The sequence below is a fragment of the Haliotis cracherodii genome, unplaced genomic scaffold (assembly GCF_022045235.1).
Source record: "Haliotis cracherodii isolate W230 unplaced genomic scaffold, xgHalCrac1.p SCAF_3, whole genome shotgun sequence".
Taxonomy (NCBI): Eukaryota; Metazoa; Mollusca; class Gastropoda; order Lepetellida; family Haliotidae; genus Haliotis; species Haliotis cracherodii.
The window spans coordinates 9,535,498-9,558,755 of record NW_027266286.1 but is presented as its reverse complement, the minus strand read 5'-3'; the positions used below and the strand labels follow the sequence as shown (position 1 = coordinate 9,558,755).

Here is a 23,258-nt window from a genome sequence, read left to right as displayed (position 1 = left end):
TTCAATAACATAAAAACAACAACTAGGCATACTTACTTTTGCATTTCAGTTATGTTCACCCTGTTAATTGCCACCTTAAAACAATAATCGTCAACATTAAGAAATATAATCACAGGTCAATATACCAACGTGCGCAACATACGCACTTATTTTTTTATCACATACGGTTCATCGTTGTACAACATTTCAGCAACGTTTTATTATCCATTATTTCTTCAATAGTCACTAAAGAATACGTAATATTTCTTGCGCGAAGTGGCTGTATGAAAATAACGCATCCCTTATTATTGTCGCGAAATGTCTCATATAAATACTGTAATTAAAGGTGTCTTTAAAAATTCAAGTAGATAAACATTCAACATAAATCGACAACAGTTCTACAACACATTTCACGTTAAACCAAAAGATAAAATTGAACAAACTGACAATGCATATCTCTCCCATTCAATTGTCCAGAAGTACCATAGTATAAATTTATCATCACCAAAGACTCAAGCCGCTTCAGTTCCTAACCATATACAGTTCCTCCTGGATATAATGCCATGTTTTTCTCAGAAGGAATTTCTACAGTCCAGATTCTCTGGTTATTATGCCACACTGTTTATAAGGCTAGTGCCAGTGTTTATCAGAACAAACATTCCAATTCCCTGGTTCCAACAGATTTGCGATGTGGTTAATCTTTGGAGACGATTCCCTCTTCTAAATCAACAAACTAATAGGATTGATCTCAGTTGCTTTCACAGCTAATCCTTGCACAGAGAATCAGTCACTTTCTTAAAATAACCTTCAATTAGTTTTATGTTAATCATATCCTTTTCTATAAGATTAAATATATTGGCATTTCCCTTTTCTATATATCATGTCAGTAAGGTCTGTTTTTCACATCCCTCGTTATAATGCCATATTTTTCCGCTGGACGACAAGTGGCATTATAGCCAGGGAGGGCTGTATATGCCACCAGCATCATTACGTAGCAGATGACATGGAACGTAATTTGTTACATCAAGGCGGTGTTAGATCACGGACCTAAATAACCGGTTATACGCCTGACAACAGTCCTTACAAATAAGAGCTGTGTAAAAACTGAAGTTCAAATTTAGGTTATCCATAGGCTTAATATGACGGAGGGGCAGCGATTTCTAACATTTTTGTTTTGATGAACTGAATAATTAGAAATACATGTATTTGTGGTTGGTTTTCGCTTTTACATATCCCTTGAATGATCTTGTTTAAATAGTGGAATAATATGTCCTTACTGTTTTCAGGACGGCTCTCTGATGCCATGAAAAAAGAGAGAGAAGACACACTGCATATGGCTGATGTGCCTGCTGCAGCAGACAGTCTACCTCCACTGCTCCCAGATGTTTGTTCCAGTCCATGCTGCAAGGTTACAGAAGTCCCTGCATCTCACAGACACGGCTGCACCAGACAGTCGAACTCGACTTCTCCCAGATGTTTGTTCGAGTGCCTGCTGCCGAGTACAGAAGTCCCTGCATCTGGCAGACTCGGCTGCACCATTGTCACAGGCCTTCTGCTGCCAGATGGTTGTTGAAGCAAGCCGCTTACCATCCAGCAGAGGATGGCACCATGAAGACGGTCCCCCATGTCACATGTCACGAGGACGGACAGGAACGACTGCACTGGCAACAATGGCGATGAATGTCACCCAGGTGCACTGTGCGCTGGAGTGTTTTGATGGCAAAGCAAAGTCACAAATGGAGTGGATGCCTTCGAGATTTGTACTGTGTACCAGAGTGTTTTGATGGGAAAGCCAAGTCACAAGTCTACTCTCTGGTGAACTGGCCCCATACGAAGATGGGAGTGGCGGTGTACAGCTCCTAAGATTAGGCCTTTGACCCTGTCAGAGAATACTGGGTTGGTCTAACTGCCATGTCACTGTAACAGGCCACCTCTTGACTTACAGAAGGACTGCTCAAAAGGGTAGGCCTTGGACCCTGTCAGCGAGTACTGAGTAGGTCTTACTGTCACTGTCATAGGCCACCACGTGACTCAGGGGGGAAACCTCAGAAGACTTGTCTTCCCATCAACGTCAGTGGCACCTAAAACATCCATGGCATGGCTGTCGACAACCATCCAGCCACAAGCAGGGTTCTGCAGCAAGGCCAAGCTTCTGCCATCAAGGGTAATAATGGCTTCCTGGCAGTCCTGGGCGTTGAACACCCTCCCCACGACGTCCCGAACTTTCTTTCATCTGAAAATATAGAGAATATAACAGAGACATGATGAATTGTTAAGAGAATACCTCAGCTTTACCTATATAATATTGAAAATCCTAATGTCATCTGTTATATATACTTTACTCTTGTTCTAATAAGCCTTATATAGCCCCAAGTTGTAAATGGCCAAGGTATTATTTTCGTGTAAATGGCCAATGCCAGTTTTTATCAGAACAAACGTTCCAATTCCCTGGGGATGCCATATTTAAAAAAAAAAATTAACAACAAATTTGCGATGTGGTTAATTTTTGGAGACTATTCCCTCTTCTAAACTAACAAACAAATAGGATTGATCTCAGTTGCTTTCACAGCTAATCCTTGCACAGAGAATCAATCACTTTCTTAAAATAACCTTCAATTAGTTTTATGTTAATCATATCCTTTTCTATAAGATTAAATAAATTGGCATTTCCCTTTTCTATATAATATCAGTAAGGTCCGTTTTTCACATCCCTCGTTATAATGCCATATTACGACGAAAAGTGGCATTATAACCAGGGGGGGGAACCTCAGAAGACTTGACTTTCCATCAACGTCAGTGGCACCTAAAACATCCTTGGCATGGCTGTCGACAACCATCCAGTCACCAGCAGGATTCTGCAGCAAGGCTGAACTTCTGCCATCAAGGGTTATAATGGCTCCCTGGCAGTCCTGGGCGTTGAACACCCTCCCCACGACGTCCCGAACTTTCTTTCATCTGAAAATATAGAGAATATAATTACTGTTAACAGAGACATGATGAATTGTTAAGAGAATACCTCAGCTTTACCTATATAATATTGAAAATCCTAATATAATATCATGATGTCATCTGTCATATATACTTTACTCTTGTTCTAATAAGCCTTATATAGCCCCAAGTCGTAAATGGGCAAGGTATTATTTGCGTGTAAATGGCCAATGCCAGTTTTTATCAGAACAAACGTTCCAATTCCCTGGGGATGCCATATTTAAAAAAAAAATTAACAACAAATTTGCGATGTGGTTAATTTTTGGAGACTATTCCCTCTTCTAAACTAACAAACAAATAGGATTGATCTCAGTTGCTTTCACAGCTAATCCTTGCACAGAGAATCAATCACTTTCTTAAAATAACCTTCAATTAGTTTTATGTTAATCATATCCTTTTCTATAAGATTAAATAAATTGGCATTTCCCTTTTCTATATAATATCAGTAAGGTCCGTTTTTCACATCCCTCGTTATAATGCCATATTACGACGAAAAGTGGCATTATAACCAGGGGGGGAACCTCAGAAGACTTGACTTTCCATCAACGTCAGTGGCACCTAAAACATCCATGGCATGGCTGTCGACAACCAGCCAGCCACCAGCAGGGTTCTGCAGCAAGGCCGAGCTTCTACCATCAAGGGTAATAATGGCTTCCTGGCAGTCCTGGGTGTTGAACACCCTCCCCACGAAGTCCCGAACTTTCTTTGATCTGAAAATATAGAGAACATAATAACTGCTAACAGAGAAACGATGAATTGTTCAGAGAATTTCTCAGCTTTACCTATATAATACTGAAAATCCTAATATAATATCATGATGTCATCTGTTATATATACTTTACTCTTGTTCTAATAAGCCTTTGATCGGAAAGTAATGTCACAAGTCTACTCTCTGGTAAACTGGCCCCATACGAAGTTGGGAGTGGCAGTGTACTGCTCGAAAGGTTAGGTCTTGGACCCTGTCAGCAAGTACTGGGTGTGTCTAACTGCCATGTCACTGTAACAGGCCACCTCTTGACTTCCAGAAGGACTGCTCGAAAGGTTAAGTCTTGGACCCCGTCAGTGAGTACTGGGTGTGTCTAACTGCCATGTCAATGTAATAAGCCACCACTTGACTCGGGGGAAGGAAACCTCAGAAGACTTGACTTCCCATCAACGTCAGCGGCGCCTAAAACATCATTGGCATGGCTGTCGACAACCATCCAGTCACCAGCAGGATTCTGCAGCAAGGCTGAACTTCTGCCATCAAGGGTTATAATGGCTCCCTGGCAGTCCTGGGCGTTGAACACCCTCCCCACGACGTCCCGAACTTTCTTTCATCTGATAATATAGAGAATATAATTACTGCTAACAGAGACATGATGAATTGTTAAGACAATACCTCAGCTTTACCTATATAATACTGAAAACCCTTATATATTATCATGATGTTATCCGTTATATATGCTTTACTTTTGTTCTAATAAGCCTTCTATATCATCTAGTCGTAAATTGGTGACGATGTTTCTATTATGCCAATCTTCCCTTCAATGGCCTTTCCTCTGCTGTCAGATGTCTGCTTCTGATTTATTTTCATTCTGGTCCCGTCGTGCCGAGGATGGCGTCCAGTTCACGGAGCAACGTATTTCCCAATGCCCATTAAATATAGAAATATGTAAAACCATAGATATAACATGTAATTCAGGGAATGTCAAATTGAAAGAGTGACTCGAAGGTTGAATACACATATCTACTCTTTGACACCTGCAACAGACTTATTTGCAAAAGGCTGTACGTGCATCGTAGCAGACCGTGTCTGTCTTTTCTGTATTCTTCAGCCCTAGAACACTTCGGTTTCCGTGACCTTGACAGATGGGGGGAAAACAATGGTGTAGCATTTTGTAATATGAATAATATATTGTAAACAATAATGTAGCATTATGTAATATCAATAATATAAACAAGTGTGTAGCATTATGTAATATCAATAATATTATTAAGATATAGTTATAGAAAACATTTCTACATAATAAGATATCCTCGGAGATTTAATGGGCAACGTCTTTTGTCCATGTGTATATCAGTCATTACTCCTAAGAATATTTTTCAGCGAAAGCTCACTACTTTTTCATGTGTGATAAGTTACAGTTTTCAACCACAGACGCTTACATATACACTCCATACAAAACGATGAGAAACGTTACATTTCTAGTATTTGCAGTTGCATGGGTTGTTCCAGGTAAAAGTGTCAGAAGATTGAGTGTCATATTTCTAAAAGGCCGGACTTATACTACATTAAGGGGGGGGGGGGGGGGGGGAGAGGATAGCTCTTATTCCGGAAGTACTTGTGTGATGAACGTCTGAATCTAAAATTCTATATTTAGTATTACTTACAACAGTGTACTTCAACCCGATACGATTAACATGCTATCATAACGTGTGATTATTTTGTGAATTTCTTGATATGTGTGCTGCTGTACACTAGTGAATTTTACCTCTTTATATAAATACTGAATTGAACATTGGCCTTTCTCATGAAATTTGCCACTTTGGACCTCTTGTTCTTACGCTTCCTCTGTTCACTAGTGGCAACATTTGCATGATTAGTGTCACTGTCAGCACGAAGATATCGTCCAAATCCAACATTACCAAATCCAAATTAGTTGACGTTTGTGCCTACTGGTACAGTTCATACTGAGTATATGCAACCTATTCAACTTGAACACTATAGCCAACAATTATTATGATGTAGAAACAGAATATTGCTTTTAATATGTATGTTAATAATGTGTTTTGTGCTTGATGTGACAATACTATTGACTTCCTCTATGATGTGCAGTTAATTATGTTCTTTGTGTAATTTAGAGTTTGTGGTCTTAATAAATATATATATCGTGTAATCATTGTTGATGGTAGTTAATTAATAACAAGAAGATATACACAGAATCAAGTCTTGGCCAGCTGCATTTCTACCAAGTTAATCAGTAAATTTAACCAGGTTCAACAAACAAACGCTTCGAAGTGTTAATATTGGCCTATGAATAATCTGAAATGAAAGTTGCTAATTTTAAAGCAGTTATCAAAATTAGCAATAGCAACTTGCCATGGTCAATAAAATGTGTAGGTTCATACTTTTAGAAACTTAATTCAAACTGATGATGTTATTATGACATTATCAGCGGTTCACGAAGTTCATGGTCTAAAATAAATTCATGGTTTCAAACGGTCGTGAAATAAATATACTGCTTTGAGGGTATGTCATGATAAATATGGAGGCAATTCATAATGTAGACTGGCGTAAAACAACATACACGCACAGCTAACACCATGTATAGTCTTCGTAAAACCCTGCTCCATCCTTGTAATAAACGAACAGATCAATGCAGGAGTTACTTGTTGAAATATCGGAATTCAAAACAAAACAGCAAATATACGAAGTGACATGGTGGTACTGTTGCGTGGATCGATGCTCATGATGTCAATCACCTGATTGTCTGGTCCAGACTCGATTATTTACAGACCGCCGTCATAGGCAAACAAATGTTTAAGATAAAGTCGAAAAGGCCCATTGAAGAAAGAAGTAATGACTGTAAGATGCGTGTGCGGCTGTGAACGTTTTCTCCAAAACTTCAAACGGCGTTTGTGTAGTATGTCACGGTAAGGAGCTTCGCTTCAACCAGAGTTACGTCCCTTGACCTTGTGAGTCTTTGGTCTTTCTTTCTCACGCGAGAAAATATGAAAATACTGACATTATTATGGCTCTTCCATGCCTTTCAGTTACTATTCATTATTTTCTACTAACAACTGTTCATAATCTGAGCATATTTCAATGCGAATGTGCCCACGGCTTTGTGCGAAGTTACGTGCTGTTACAGTTGTTCAGTTTTCGATCGACAGTTGTCGTCTACTAGTTTTGCCAATATCCTTACCTGGGCAATATGGCTATTGATTCCGTAGTCCCCAAACACACATTTGCGTGGGACAGACACCAGGCGATATTCCAGGATTTGGGAACACCAGGCCTGCGGTGTGTTGAGCATGTTTGGTCTTATAGAGATGCAAACCTTATTTATACTTGACGATTTGTTCAGGCCATATCATTATCAATGACGTCCTACTGGTGTGCAGGCTAAAACGGCACCTCAGCCAAACGTCACCTGATTTGGCGAAAACGGCTACCATTTGTCGGGCGAAAACGCCACCTCTTCTTTTTAATAACGATAAGGACGATTTATCACAGGCACCTGAAGTAGGATAGTGATGTTACTGAAACACCGGACCCATATTTGAATCGGGGGGCCTGTGCGATTTATGTAGTAGCCTGCAACCTCGGGGTATCGCGGTACTTGTCATGTACGCTAAACGGAACAAAATGCACTCACTAACCTTTATGTTTATTCGTGTTCTCTGTATCAGATATCATTCATGTTATCAAACAATGCATATTTTACTGATAAAAGTTCATTATTTACATCAGTAGCTACGAGTAAAAGCCGGGCCTCGCGCGCTGTTTGACAAGGGAGAGAACTCCATCGTATCGCGGTACAGAGAAAAGTTGTGTATGGAGGTCCGAATTGGACAAAAAGAGGACATAATTCTACCAACCACTTGATATGATCATGCCAGACATCAGTGATTTGTCCAGACAAGTGCAAAGACAGCACAAGTAAAATTCTAAATGTGTTATCAGCAATAGGTATTCAATGCATATTTACCGAAAAATAAGAGAAAAATATTTTTATAAGTCAACATCAAAATATCAGAAATGATATTTTAAGATTGTTTAAAAAAAATTGGATGACAATAATTTGTCACAAAATGGAAAAAAGTTAAAAGTCAACAATAAATATATAAAAAGCACTCCTAGTATGCCCAAAGTATGTATTTATCTTTTGGTTAATAGTGAAGAACGTATTTCTAAGTTTGGCATTATGGCCCTTATGATCTCCCAATAGATTCTGGGCACAGAGCGGGGAAAAATGTGCGGACTACGTAACTTCCGTTACCTCAATAGACGCCATGAATATGCAGATGGTCTAGTTCAGGTCGATAGAGAAAGTTTACTTGGGGAACTGCGGGTTATATAGTTGGCCATTGATAGATGGGGGTAAGGCAATATTACAACAGATGCCAGAAATATGTATCAACTGATTAATAACTCCTTACTTACAGCAGACGGAACATTCCGAGGAAATTGAAAATGTTTACGAAGTGAGAACTTCGTGGTTACTGATTTGCATTAAAAGACAGCCGCTAAGAGGCGTGTCCCGCGTGAACTATCGGAAATCACAAATGCCGCGATACGATGAATGCCGCGGTACCATGGGGTCCGAGTATATATGTGCTTTATTTACATGCTTTACTATGTTATGTGGTAGAATATATGATTTATTTACATTGCATTAATTGTCTTGTCTTCAGCAGTTATTCCCAGCTGTTCACAGTTGAATATTGTCTTAAATACAGTTTCAGCTTAACATTAAGTTAATTTGAGTATAAAGGTACTTAAAACTTCAAAGCATGTGATGTGTTCACAATAAGTTTAGTTACCCCTCCCAATCAAAGAATCAGTGAGTGAATTGGAGTAGAGGCTAGTTTCCAATGTAAACTTGTTTTAAAATTTCACAATTATTTGTGTTTGCAAGTGACCATGTGAGTTAAATTTAACTTATTTCAGTACTAAGATAAGAAAAAATAAGGTGATGTTTTCGCAAGGCGAGTTGCCGCCTCGCTTTGGGCGAGGGGCTGTTTTTGCTTGGTGACATTTTGCTGAGGTGCCGTTTTAGCTATAACCCTTCATACTGAACATAATCATGTGCTAAATGTTTTATCTTTATCAGCTTCTCTGTTAATTTATCTCAAAGTGGATATGAATATTTTCATCTAACAACATGTTGAATGTCCTTTAAAGTTTTTTAATGATATATGGTCACATCTGTAGATGCTGTGCATCATTAACATTGTCATCTTCTTCCACATTTGCAGGTTTTCTGCACTGACGTATGTACATGAAATGCAGCACAATGAATGCTGGGGATCCTCAGTCCAACGATGATCAGTCCCTCAAAGAGCTGCGCCAGAAGAATCACTACCTCCTGAACAGTGAACTGCAGAGCATGGCTAGAGAACTGCCCATGTGAGACATGCTTGAACCACAGGAATACATAGCTGTACACACAAACTTCCACTGTTATTGACCCATGTGAGACATGCTTGAACCACAGAAATATATAGCTGTACACACAAACTTCCACTTTTATTGACCCATGTGAGACATGCTTGAACCACAGGAATACATAGCTGTACACACAAACTTCCACTTTTATTGAGCCATGTGAGACATGCTTGAACCACAGGAATACATAGCTGTACACACAAACTTCCACTGTTATTGACCCATGTGAGACATGCTTGAACCACAGAAATATATAGCTGTACACACAAACTTCCACTGTTATTGACCCATGTGAGACATGCTTGAACCACAGGAATATATAGCTGTACACACAAACTTCCACTTTTATTGACCCATGTGAGACATGCTTGAACCACAGAAATATATAGCTGTACACACAAACTTCCACTTTTATTGACCCATGTGAGACATGCTTGAACCATAGAAATATATAGCTGTACACACAAACTTCCACTTTTATTGACCCATGTGAGACATGCTTGAACCACAGGAATATATAGCTGTACACACAAACTTCCACTTTTATTGACCCATGTGAGACATGCTTGAACCACAGGAATATATAGCTGTACACACAAACTTCCACTTTTATTGACCCATGTGAGACGTGCTTGAACCACAGGAATACATAGCTGTACACACAAACTTCCACTTTTTATGACCCATGTATCCTACGAGGCCTAATATTTGTGTGTGTGCGTGTGTACAGATATGTATTCCTGTGCTTGAAATAATGTGGTAACATGTGTATGTTTAACTTCTTTCAGTGGCATTTAGAAGTTGGTGTGATGAAGTAAGACAAGTTCTATGGATGAACAACTTCTTTGTTACAATTAGTGCTAACTTCTTGGGTATTTCGGCACTAATTGTAATAAAGAAGTTGTTCATCCATAGAACTTGTCTTACTTCATGTGTATGTTACTGTAGTCATGAACGCCCTCGTGACAGAGATAATCACAGAGGCTAAGTAAAGAATAACAAAAAATCCATGCTCAATCCATGCTCAGAGCATATGAATGTATAGATACTGGTCATCATTTCCTTGAGATAACTATCAGTATATGATATTGTGAGACTGCTTCTACATTCGTGACCAACTCGTGTTATTCTGGGACAAGCCGAATAGCGACTCGTGCCCCTCTCATGGACATTTTTGCTACCGGGTTCCATCTTACCGCAAACGGGCATACCTAAAACAATAGTCAACTAGTTGCGAAATATATCTTTCCCCATACGTTATATATATTTCAGATGCAATTTAAAGCACATTGGGACATGCGAAATTATACAGTATGATTGAACACATTTAACTGTATCTTTGGTATATTTTTACATGCAAGACATATGTAAAATCAAAAATTATTTCTGAGGGATTCTTTGATGAAGAACTTGAAATCATACGCGCACTCTGATTGGTTTGTCATATTTTCGCACATAACATTCATCGATAGGGGGACGAGTCTTCTTGCAGGTTACGGAAAGGGGCGAGTGGTGACGAATGACTGCTCCTAGTTGGCAGAAATCTATGGCTCACTTTGCTAAGAAGTAATGCTTTAATCATTGTTAATTCATTGCTTTTAACTACAAATACACCAATAAACAATAAAGCACCAGGGGACATAAACCTGCCTGAAAGTTATCTCCGATAGGACAGAGAACCTATTAATAGGTATGAGCAGTCAGGATAAAAACCAACAGTGAAATAGATTTTAAAACCTTGTGGTCTGTTGATGAAAAGGAAAACAAACATATGCTTGGTAAAGATATGAGAAAGATGTTTTTAAGATGGAATTGTTGCCACAAAGTGGACTATTGGCTGGGACAGTGGATAAACATGCCTAAACATTTCATTGAACCTGTTGAAAGAGTCACTTTAAATAATATTCAGACCAGAACTAATTAATGTACCGTATTCGAAGTAATAAGCGACCAGGGCGCTCTCAAAATTAGAAATAGGGGTGTCTTATTAGAATATTACTTTGGTAAAAAAAAGCAGAGTTGAAAGATAAATTTCATGGTTTATGCTGACAGCCTGAAATGTTTATGTACAAGAGATATATTTTTCCAGAGTTTAATTGCCCATAAATAAGGGTGCGTATACAAGGCCGTAGTTAACTTTTTTTGACGGGGGGGGCAAATAATTGTACAAGTGTCACTTGTCCCCAACTTGATTCAAATAAAACTGTTTTCTATAAAAAATCTAGGGGTGGCAACTGCCCCCCCCCAATGATCAATCGGAAGGGGTGCTAATTGGGATTGATCACTAGCCAATATGTTAGCAAATATCGCTGTGGGCGCTTATTAGAGCAGGGCGCTTATTACGTTGAATACAGTAGTTTCTTTCACTGGATATGGTAGCAAGAGATCTAAATCAGTGAAACTGTCCAGGCCCTAACCTACACACAGTTTAAATGTCGCTGTTGTAGGAAGTTCCAGCAGCGTCTGCCCTACGACCTCCTGTCTGGCCTGGCCAATGCCCTGCTGGACGGGACGGTGTTTGAGATTGTCCGGAGCCTGGAGGAGGTGCAGCATCTTGAGGAGAAGAGTCTCTTCAACCAGCGGTCAAAGCTCAACAGTGAACACAAGGGTAGGTAACTCTTCATAGCTTCATTGTACCTTGTAAAACAAATGGGAGTGTGTGCCATGATCTTATTAGCTGAAAAACATTGTCAAATGGACTTTTCACAGGGTACGTTTACTTTTCAAACCAGTGTTCAACCCAACGTTTTAAGACACTCACCAAGTGACCATTGACAAGACATATATGTGATTTTGTTAATACTAATGTGTCATTTTCAAAGGCCAAGCAGTCTTTGTCCTAACCCGAGCAATGTAGGGGCACTGATCTAAAACAATTCCCCAATACATCTCTGTATGCTTCTCTATTGCTAAATGCTGCGTAAAACCAAACTCACTCACTGTATGCTTATCAAGCATCAAGAATTGCACTTAAAGGGGCACTGATCTAAAGCAATTCCCAGGGACTGGTTGTTGCCTTTGTTATTGTTTTTTCCCGTGAGTACCCTGATGATATAGCAGAATACTAGACTAGTTTGCAACTCGTGCTGCGCAATTTGTAAGCGCATTTGTCACTTTTATGACAGTGTAAGGGCGTATGGTCACATTGATCCACAAAATGAAATACAGTTTTGGAAATATTAAGGAAATGTAGGCGTCTTTGTGGGTAGCATCGGTAATGGTGACAAAGTTTTGATAAGTCACTTGCTTGGTAATTGTGCGATTTTCCTTTACACTATTTTGACTTGCAACACAGAGTAAATATTTCAACTGAGCATTGCTTTTTTCTATCGTGTATATCATGTTTATATTTTTACATTCAAAATGTGCAAAAATTTCACTAGGAAATGTATTACTGCCAAAATATTCAGTTGTTTTACAAACTGACTGAAAAATATGTCCATCTGTATTATCGGTTAACCCTTTGAACAAAGTATGTTGTTTTTACATCGGCACTTCACGCCATGATATGAGTGTATTCCCTTTGCTTTAGTAAACCTACACAGTAAACACTTACTTTTGACATATCCACTGTGCAAGATAACAGTGGTTAATCAATCAACATATTTTCAGTTGATCCTTTGAAGACTAGGAATGATCCGCTGAAATAGAAAAAAAGTAAATCAACGGATCATTCATCTCTTACTGGGCTGCCACATGCATATTACATAACACACATTTTAACTCACTTCAAACCTGGATTTAGATTGAATAATTACCCCAGACACAAGAAATGCCAAATGGGAACCTTTATCAGGTAATCTGAGTGGTGCTAATTATACCTGTAATAAATTCATTAACTGAGCATCAAGTGAATGACAAAAACTACACAAGTGTAGGGTTATACCAGAAAACATGGATAACAACAAGGGAGTAGTAATAATATTATCCACGCAATCCGAAATCCGAAAATGCTTTCACTTCATGGATACTTTTTTTTAGTATTAAACTATAACCATCAGGGGTATTTCCAAATAATGACATCCAATGAGCTTCTGCCGTTCTTTTTGGTTTTTTTATTTAGGCTGAAGAAATTAATTAACATGCACCCTTTGTCAAAATTTTCATAGATCACAGGTAACCAATCAGTGTTCAGAAATGCGTAAAACAAATCTTGCCTCAAAGTTTATTTAGCTGTCCTTGCAGGCGGAAGCCCAGTCTCTTGTCATGCTCAGTTGTGTTAGCGAGCAAATTGACTCTATGGCCAGTGTCAGACAGCCGAGAAGAAGCCAGAGATGAGTGCCCCTTTAACAGTCATTGTTTTAGGCTGTCACAGATTCAAATACTGATACTGTATCAGAAACTCTCAAGGACGTGCATTATTTCTGATTGTGACTGATGTTTGTAGCTCAGCGTCACGAGATGCAGAAGAAGCACAAGGAGATGATCCAGTCATGTCAGACCAAGCCCCACAACCTGCCACTGGTGCAGTCACAGATAGAGCGGGAATGGGAGGTCAGTACTTGGCAGTGGTGGCTGTGAGATACGTGGGAGGTCAGTACTTGGAAGTGGTGGCTGTGAGATATTTGGGAGGTCAGTACTTGGCTTTGGTAGCTGTGAGATAACGTGGGAGGTCAGTACTTGGCAGTGGTAGCTGTGAGTTACGTGGGAGGTCAGTACTTGGAAGTGGTGGCTGTGAGATATTTGGGAGGTCAGTACTTGGCTTTGGTAGCTGTGAGATAACGTGGGAGGTCAGTACTTGGCAGTGGTAGCTGTGAGTTACGTGGGAGGTCAGTACTTGGAAGTGGTGGCTGTGAGATACGTGGGAGGTCAGTACTTGGAAGTGGTGGCTGTGAGATATTTGGGAGGTCAGTACTTGGCTTTGGTAGCTGTGAGATAACGTGGGAGGTCAGTACTTGGCAGTGGTAGCTGTGAGTTACGTGGGAGGTCAGTACTTGGAAGTGGTGGCTGTGAGATATTTGGGAGGTCAGTACTTGGCTTTGGTAGCTGTGAGATAACGTGGGAGGTCAGTACTTGGCAGTGGTGCCTGCGAGATATGTGGGAGGTCAGTACTTGGCTTTGGTAGCTGTGAGATAACGTGGGAGGTCAGTAGTTGGCAGTGGTAGCTGTGAGTTACGTGGGAGGTCAGTACTTGGAAGTGGTGGCTGTGAGATATTTGGGAGGTCAGTACTTGGCTTTGGTAGCTGTGAGATAACGTGGGAGGTCAGTACTTGGCAGTGGTAGCTGTGAGATACGTGGGAGGTCAGTACTTGGCAGTGGTAGCTGTGAGATACGTGGGAGGTCAGTACTTGGAAGTGGTGGCTGTGAGATAACGTGGGAGGTCAGTACTTGGCAGTGGCAGCTGTGAGATAACGTGGGAGGTCAGTACTTGGCAGTGGTAGCTGAGATTGAGCAGATAGCCTTGATATAGAGTGGGAGGTCAGTACTTGGCAGTGGTAGATGAGATTGAGCAGATAGCCTTGATATAAAGTGGGAGGTCAGTACTTGGCGGTGGTAGCTGAGATAGAGCAGATAGCCTTTATATATAGTAGGTCAGTATCATCCCATAAGATATATAATATGCAGGTGTACTTCTAGTTCTACATTTTCTTCCTTCAACTATATTAGTTCTAACGTCACCCATATTTGGACAAAATAAATAGGTCCCAGTTTCTCAAGTTTTGCATTGTTTTTGATTCAGACAATGACCAAACGCTGTGACGAGGAGTTGAAGAAGAAGGACATGAAGGTCATTCTTGACCTTGACCAGAAGGTCATGGACCAGCAGGTGATGCTGGAGAAGGCCGGAGTCCCGGGATTCTTTGTGACCAACAACCGGCAGGAGATCCGCCTTCAGATGTACCTCCTGGAGTTCATTCTCCGATTGAGTCGCATGAACATGCCACTGTGTTGACCACTCTCCTACCCAGAGATCCTTGCGGACGGCAGCCAGCCAGCGTAGTACACTCTCCTACCCGGAGATCCATGCGGCTGACAGCCAGCCAGCGTAGTACACTCTCCAACCCAGAGTTCCATGCGGCCGACAGCCAGCCAGCATAGTACACTCTCTAACCCAGAGTTCCTTGCAGCCGGCAGCCAGCCAGCATAGTACCTCTGCCACAGGCCAGCCATGTGACGATTCGTAACATCTTTCACAGTCCATTCAAGATATTGCATATGCTTTTCATCCGTTTCATGTTTGACAAGGCTACACATTTTCGTAAACAAATGTCAAAGAATGGTTACGGTTCATTAAGAAAGTATCCTAATACGTGAAAATCTACTTGTTTTTGCGTAGTTATCCTTTGTTTACATTGGTTGTACGGCTCCACGTGCTGTCATCAAAGCCAAACGGAGAGTTAGCGATACGGTCACTTTGATGCATAAATATATATTGTCATGCAACTCACTGTCGCAGTTGTAGTAGCTTATTTATATAATTATGCAAAACAATATGTAAAGCGCCCCAAAATACTTGCATTGGTCCGTTCTATACTGTTTTCTGAAAAAGCGAGTTTGTTTACAAACAAGAGAAAAGTCTGGTCACGTGACATGCAAATTAGCCTGTGGCAGTGGTGTTATGCTGAGTCACCATTGCGCCAGAGTGTGTGTGTTGAGACCCTGTATCCCATGACAACAGGGTTGACCATCAGGAGGAGGTGGATATGGTGAGTAACGTGGCTGATATTAAGATGCCCAATTGTGGGTTGTTGCTTATGCTATCAACACCATGTTTGTGTTCCGGAGAGTCAGTTATTTACAGGCCACCAGTATACAACAGGAGTATTGTTGACAATGCCAGGATAACATTCATTCACTCACTCACTCGGGACCTGAATGGGAGAACTAGTCCGTGATCTGTGTCTACCTGGACCTGCAGAGCTCATCCTGGGAATCATTGGGACTAGCCTTTCCTGTGTTGAAGGATGACTGAGATGTCCCTGGACAGTTGGCAGATATGACAAAACAAGGAGCCTGTTACCATGGTTATGTGGCCAGTACAGCACTCATGTCGGAGTCAACAGATCGGTTTCCTTTTGTCGGATGAAGTGAGTCAGGTGTTCAAGACCAACAACTGATCAATGCATGTATGGATGGAAGTCTTGGGAAAAGGTTCTCAAGTGTGTGAAAAAAGACTTTGTGCCATAAGAACCTCTGACTATCAAAGGGCCTGATACCAGAGCTGATAAAACTGACTGATGGTGGGGGAATTAGGAGCAAAACGTTGTTCATGTCATCTTTAATACCATCAGGACCATTACTACAAGATGTTAAGACTAGAAGCCAGTAAAGAGATCACTCCGCTATAATAGCAATAATGGACATTTGTAATCCCTTATCCTTGGCATTGTAAACAGATGTTGATGCTCTGATCGAATATAGGCAATAAAGAATTTTATATTCTATTGGGGGCCTGTAAATTTTGTAATACTTGTAATGTGATGTGAATAGTTCAATGGAGTGTCAGCACTGAGGCAATATTGGCCAAACATCAAACAAACCTATGTTTGTGTCAATTTAATGGAAGTGTTCTAATCCTTTGAACACAAGGTTACCAGGGTTGAAAAGGTTACCATGGTTACCCACTACAAATATTTGAACTGTCCATATGTACCAGGTGAGCTTTTTTTTTTTTTGATCTTCTGAATCTTAAGTGTTTAAGAGGATGAATGCGTTTATGAGGTATGACATGTCTGAGATCCCATGAACTTATGACCAAAACTGCATTTAAACTCACTTCCATGTGAGAAATAAAGTTAACAATGATCGGTGATGTATTTGTTTTGTTTGATACATATATTGCAGGTTTGTGCTCTGAGATTTTGTCCCAATTACACGCAGAAAGATAGCTGACAGTGAATAACGTTGTTTTGTTTGTTTGTTGATCAACGCAGCACTCAGCAATATTCCCGCTATATGACGGCAGTCTGTGAAAAAGACACATCGAATCTGGACCAGACAATCCAAAGATTGATATCATGAGCATCGGTCCACACAATTGGGATGAGAAAACTTGTATCCACCAAGTCAGTGAACCTGACCACCAGATCCCGTTAGTTGCCTCTTACGACAAGCATGGGTTACTGAAGACCTATTGCTAGCCGTGACTGTTTAAAGAATTCTCATAGTCACAAGATATCTATGTTGTAATGCCACACTCAGCAATATTCCATCTATAACACAGCGGTTAGCATAGTTATAAAACAATTTTTCCTTAACTTTGCTACCTTTCACCATGTTCACAACTGTAAGAAATGACTACATTCAGTCTATTTAAGTGAGTGTGTCTTGCATGGTGCACAAATATTCACACCCTTGAAATGTTGGTCAGTCTTCAAGAACAGACGGGGGCACGGGTGGCCCAGTCGTCTAAGGTGCCACGATTCGTTGTGCAGAGTTGCATCCCTTGGGCACGCCAGAAACCTATGATTGTAGGTTTGAATCCCGGTTCGCCTCGATTATGCACCATACCCGTGCTCGTGGGTTTCACTGAAGTGGTAAACGTCTAAGACCTGCATCAGTTCGGGCTTTCCTCCCACTTTAAGCTGACACCCTGGGATATATCTGGAATACTGTTAAAAGCGGCGTTAAACCCAACTCACTCACTCACTCAAGAACAAACATAGTTTAAATGTAAATCTAAGGAAAGGGAGATAACTCTGTTCAGAATGAAGACAAGAATAAACATTCAAGGTAAAATACCAATCTAATCTAAATCCAACCTTTTACTCTGAAACGATACCTCCTAAATATTTCCATAGAAAGTCAAGTCAGGTGAACTTTCTAATTGGCCAAACAGTAACATGTCAACTTCCAAACTGAAACAATATGTTTATCCAAAATTCTATACATGCTATATGTTATAGAATTCAGTGTTAAGCTAATAAATAACAAAGGAATGTTACACAATTAACAACTGTCTTATAGAATTAACTAGGAGTACAAATTACTTCAAAGTAATTACAATGGCTGTACACAATAGAGTGGCAGTACAATTACAAAGGCAGTTTATAATACAGTAGCAGTGGAAATAGAAACAAAGACATATATAATAAACTTCACCTAGCAGCAACAGTGGTCAAGCTTCCAAAATACACATAGGTTTGATATCTGTGGCTGGTTCTGTCAAATCAATCAGAGGGTCGGAACGGTCAAACATAAGCTGTTGCAGTGCTGTGATCCCTCTGTGGCTGGCTCTGTCAAATCAATCAGAGTGTCGGAACGGTCAAACATAAGCTGTTGCAGTGCTGTGATCACTCTGTGGTTGGTTCTGTCAAATCAATCAGAGGGTCAGAACGGTCAAACATAAGCTGTTGCAGTGCTGTGATCCCTCTGTGGCTGGCTCTGTCAAATCAGTCAGAGTGTCAGAACTGTCAAACATAAGCTGTTGCAGTGTTGTGACCCTGTGTGAAACACATGCCTTGGACTTTCTGCATTCATATTGGACACAGAGACTGTTTAGAGTCTAACGTCAAACCAGTGCCGGATGTTTTGAGCAATGATCCCATCCGCCGCCGGAGTATAAAGGCACAGTCAACAAAGTCCCCGAGCCTGACCACCCTGTCCATTGGGTCACCTCTTATGACAAACAGAGGTTGCTGGGGACCTATTCTAACTTGGACTTCCCATGATGGTGTAAATTAAGAAAGTGTATTTTTCTTCTGCACAACTTGTTGCTTCATCTTACACAGTCCTGGAACAGTTCAGCAACAGCGCTGTTGTACGCCTCCTGGCTCAGTGCAAACCCACAGCGGTACACTCCATTGTTGATAGGGCTGCAACATGGAACAGTTCAGCAACAGCTCTGTCGTACGCCTCCTGGCTCCGTGCAAACCCACAGCGGTAGATTCCATTGTTGATAGGGCTGCAACATGGAACAGTTCAGCAACAGCGCTGTCGTAAGCCTCCTGGCTCCGTGCAAACCCACAGCGGTAGATTCCATTGTTGATCGGGCTGCAACATGGAACAGTTCAGCAACAGCGCTGTTGTACGCCTCCTGGCTCCGTGCAAACCCACAGCGGTAGACTCCATTGTTGATCGGGCTGCAACATGGAACAGTTCAGCAACAGCGCTGTCGTACGCCTCCTGGCTCCTTGCAAACCCACAGCGGTAGATTCCATTGTTGATCGGGCTGCAACATGGAACAGTTCAGCAACAGCGCTGTCGTACGCCTCCTGGCTCCGTGCAAACCCACAGCGGTAGATTCCATTGTTGATCGGGCTGCAACATGGAACAGTTCAGCAACAGCGCTGTCGTGAGCCTCCTGGCTCCGTGCAAACCCACAGCGGTAGACTCCATTGTTGATCTGGCTGCAACATGGAAAAGGTCAGAGGTCATAATTAGGAAACCAATATCTCCATACAATATCTTCATTTTGTCTCCGTTTTACCCCCATTTAAGTGCTTGTTGCTATAGTTTCTTTAGTTCTGACCTGAGCATCTCTCCAACTCACAGGGGGCACGTGGGTTTCACCGAAGTGATAAACGTCTAAGACTTGCATCACTTCGGGCTTTCCTCCCACATTAAACTGACACGACGTGATATACATGTAACTGGAATAATGTTAAAAGCGGCGTTAAACCCAACTCACTCACTCACTCACTCACTCACTCACTCACTCTCCTACTCACGACTGTACTGTCCCTTATGATGCTCATACAGTAAATTATGATTATTATGAACTCAAGTGGACCACTAGCTTTAGTTCGTAATAACCATAGTTCATTGCAGGCATATACACAGCATGTATGCAACAAATGGCCGGGACTAAAAAATAAGTTTGCGTTATCAACAAGTTCGTTATAAGCGTGTTGGTTATGAACGTAGTTTACCATATATCTTTCTCATGATTATTTACATTACCATGATTACCAGTTCCTAATAATTTCTTAAGTGAAAAAATCAAAGTAAATAGAAAGTGTTTACTTCCTGGGATACATCTTCTGATATTATATGCCTGGCCTCCCCTCAGCCAATACACGTTTCCTTCATGGGATATACTCGGATTACCTCTCGACAGTCCCCCACGGATCTTCTCTGGTCTATAAGACCGCCCCTGTGGTCTAGTGGTAGAGTGTCCGCCCGGAGAGCGGAAGGTCCGGGGTTGATCCCCAGCCGCGTCATACCAAAAGACGTTAAAAGATGGTACTTGTTGTTACCCTGTCTGGCGCTCAGCATTAAGGGGCTAAAACAAGGACTGGTCGGCTCGGAGTCAGTATACTGTGTCTGAGTGGGATATTGATGTTAAAGTGTGGCATGGTATCTCAGTGTGTTGGCAACAAATCGGCATCATTCTGGACTAGTACAAGCAGCCACACAAACACATACACGCACATGCACATCGCTATATACGTGCAATAATCTTGGATGTGACGTTAAACCCCATTTCACCTCACCTCACCTAACCTCACCTCGGGCCTATACAGGGAGGTGGGCAAGTTTGATTTGCAGTTAATTTGGTTTCATTAGTGTCTATGACATCATTATCTCTTGCCATCATCAACACGAACTCTACAGAACTTTCCATTATTTTGTCAGATTACACATTACTTGCATTAAGTCTGCCATATGAAATAAATGATTTTTTCATCATTTTTCCTTTAAAATTTTGGAGTGGTTTACTCTACGAGAAGCAGACAACAGATGATAAATAACATCACATCCGACACTTGGGATGAGCCGTTACCATGACAACCTATAATGATCAAATCACTGGCCAACTATTTAAAGAGTTTAATAATGTAGGTCATCCAAGCTGGAACACATCCATAGAGAAATCTATACAGAAACACAACTACCGCTATTGGGTTGCGGCTGCATGACGCCCTGTCACTGTGCTGAAACCAGCAGAGGTGAAGGTCACAAGACAAGCGTAAGTGGGTGGGTTCGGTGTAGCCAAGCTGATAACTAACATCATGATATGTCAGTAGTTATGTGTGACAGGATGAGCTGAAGTGATGCCGGTCGTTGCTATGAAACCACAAGCAAGGTATGGTTATGCCAATCATATGTGGGATGAATTTGGGATTCAAACCCAAGATCCGGTTATCCTCAACTGAAACGAAAGCGTTGCTGTTTCTTTAACCCTGGGTCTTGCACGATTTTTCCTTAATACCTCTGATCAAGAAAAACAAATCCAAAATATTTAGGATAATTACACGAAGCAAAGTTAAAATTTGATGCCTTTAAATTTCATTTGGAACTAAACAAATCTTTGAAAATTTGCAGGTATCAAATCATCATTTAATACTTCTTGAACACAGAGTAACCATAACTCCCTTCCACCATGACAACATAAGCAGACATTTTTGATCATGAAAGTGTGAAGTGCTTCTGGTTAAGTCTTTAAATTTACAAATCAATGACAATTAGCTTAACTCTGTATGTTGTTTCCTTCAAAACCTCAAATTATAATTTTGTCAATAATATTCTAAAAACAGTTAGAGCAATGCAATATTGTAGACCAACATACTCTCAATATCAAATAAACACTTCATCCTTGAGAAAATGAACATAGCCGACACAGTCTTCACGCCTACATATTGGTAAGAATATACTCCAGACAGGAGTAGAGCAGCAAGCGTGATGTCACAGTCCGATGTCACAGAGCAACAACAAATGTCAAGCACCTGATTGTATTGATCTTTACAATACTCATTTTGTGGCTGTACATCATCATCATAATCATCATCATCACCATCATCATCATCATCATCATCACAAAATAAAGTTTCAAAACCGGTTCATTTTTAGTTGCTAAGATTAAACTGACTCACAGACAATGAAGGTTAAACAGTTTTGTATTCATTTAAATTCATTTTGCATGTGGGTTTCAAAACACTGGCATATCTTAATCAATGTTTTTTATAAGTTGCCCAATGTTTTTTTCCAAACAGACATTCAAAATTGCTGAAAACAGTTCTTTCATACTGTATTTCACAGACTATCATTTTCTGTACACCTACCAGTAACTGAATCATTTTCAATCAGACACATAGAGGACTTCCAACAGCCTGTGTATAAATGTCATATGTCATCACAACAATAATATCTGTCAATTATTGGACTCTTCCAAGTAGCATATTACATCCACACATAGACTCTCCCACACACTAGACCATAATCACTACATGATATACAACAGTGACAAGAACAGTCTATTATAACATAGGGGGGACAGGATGCAGTACTCAAAATCTCAATCCCCAATGGCCTCTTCCTTGACCTCTTTGAACTGAGTCTCAAGTGTCAACCTGCCCTGCGATTTGGTTGAACCCTTGGTGTGACCTTCTACATGACCTTGTGACCATAAATGTCATTACGCTATAATTCAACCCCCTGCGAACATAAAGAGGTCAACGGTCGGTGGAACGGCTGCACTGGTTTGCCGTATGGGGACAGGGCAGCAGTACTCAGCGTGAACTAGGACTGCACTAAGCCCCGGTGACCTGGGTCACAGACAGCTAAGAGTACATGCTGCACTGACCATTGGTGTGTGTGTTCGCAACTCTTCCAGGACCAGTTTACCTACTCTACCAAGGTGACCTGACCTGTAGTGTAGCCGGACTTGGAGACAGATATAGCGTTTGTTGTCAACTGTGTCAGATGAGCTATATTGGTAGTGAGGATACGATGTGTTGAAGAAATATTGTAGGCGTACACGATCTTTATGATCTTTTATAGCAGGGAGTGGAATAGTTGTCTTGTTGATATTAAAATCATTGTTTATTAACTTTGATACAGTTTGTTTTGAGGTGGATTGGTATATAAGTGATGACTATTTGAAATTAGGAAATCATTATTAGCTGTTAATTATCAAATTAAAGATATTGTTCCATCTAAAAATAAATAATGTAAGTCATGATACTGTTACCTTGCTTTTCATACTATCACAAATACCCCAGAACTACCATGAACACTAATCTATCGTGATATCACCATGACTACCATTATCAGGATTATTACCATCACTATAGCATTATCGTTATTATCATAGTTAAGTACCACCATAGTATCATGATTACCATTCCCATAGTATTGTGATAATCAACACCACTATATAGAACTATTATCATTATCAACATCACCATAGAAGTATTACGATAATCCTGATAGAGTTAAGGTAATCACCACCAGAGAATCATGATAATCAACATCA

The 23,258-nt window shown here is 40.6% G+C and overlaps 1 protein-coding gene across 2 annotated transcripts; it reads left to right on the top strand.

Moving 5' to 3' along the window:
- Nucleotides 1-6,631: 6,631 nt before the first annotated feature.
- On the top strand, nt 6,632-15,024 carry LOC139475089 (protein DGCR6-like). Of its 2 annotated transcripts, none has more exons than XM_071258334.1 (5): nt 6,632-6,645; nt 8,932-9,082; nt 11,569-11,729; nt 13,509-13,615; nt 14,802-15,024. In XM_071258334.1, exons 2-5 carry the CDS (start codon nt 8,949-8,951, stop codon nt 15,012-15,014), a joined length of 615 nt encoding a protein of 204 aa, XP_071114435.1. In that variant the 5' UTR covers nt 6,632-6,645; nt 8,932-8,948; the 3' UTR covers nt 15,015-15,024. The 2 variants fall into 2 exon arrangements, with proteins under 2 accessions (XP_071114435.1, XP_071114436.1); XM_071258335.1 differs by lacking the exon at nt 6,632-6,645 and adding an exon at nt 6,898-6,973.
- The last annotated feature ends 8,234 nt before the right edge of the window (nt 15,025-23,258 follow it).

Coding starts and splice junctions, on each gene's coding strand:
- LOC139475089 (XM_071258334.1), top strand. CDS start 8,949: ATGTACATGAAATGCAGCACAATGAATGCTGGGGATCCTCAGTCCAAC. Junction 9,083..11,568: donor ATGGCTAGAGAACTGCCCAT/GTGAGACATGCT, acceptor TCGCTGTTGTAG/GAAGTTCCAGCAGCGTCTGC. Junction 13,616..14,801: donor AGATAGAGCGGGAATGGGAG/GTCAGTACTTGG, acceptor TTTTTGATTCAG/ACAATGACCAAACGCTGTGA.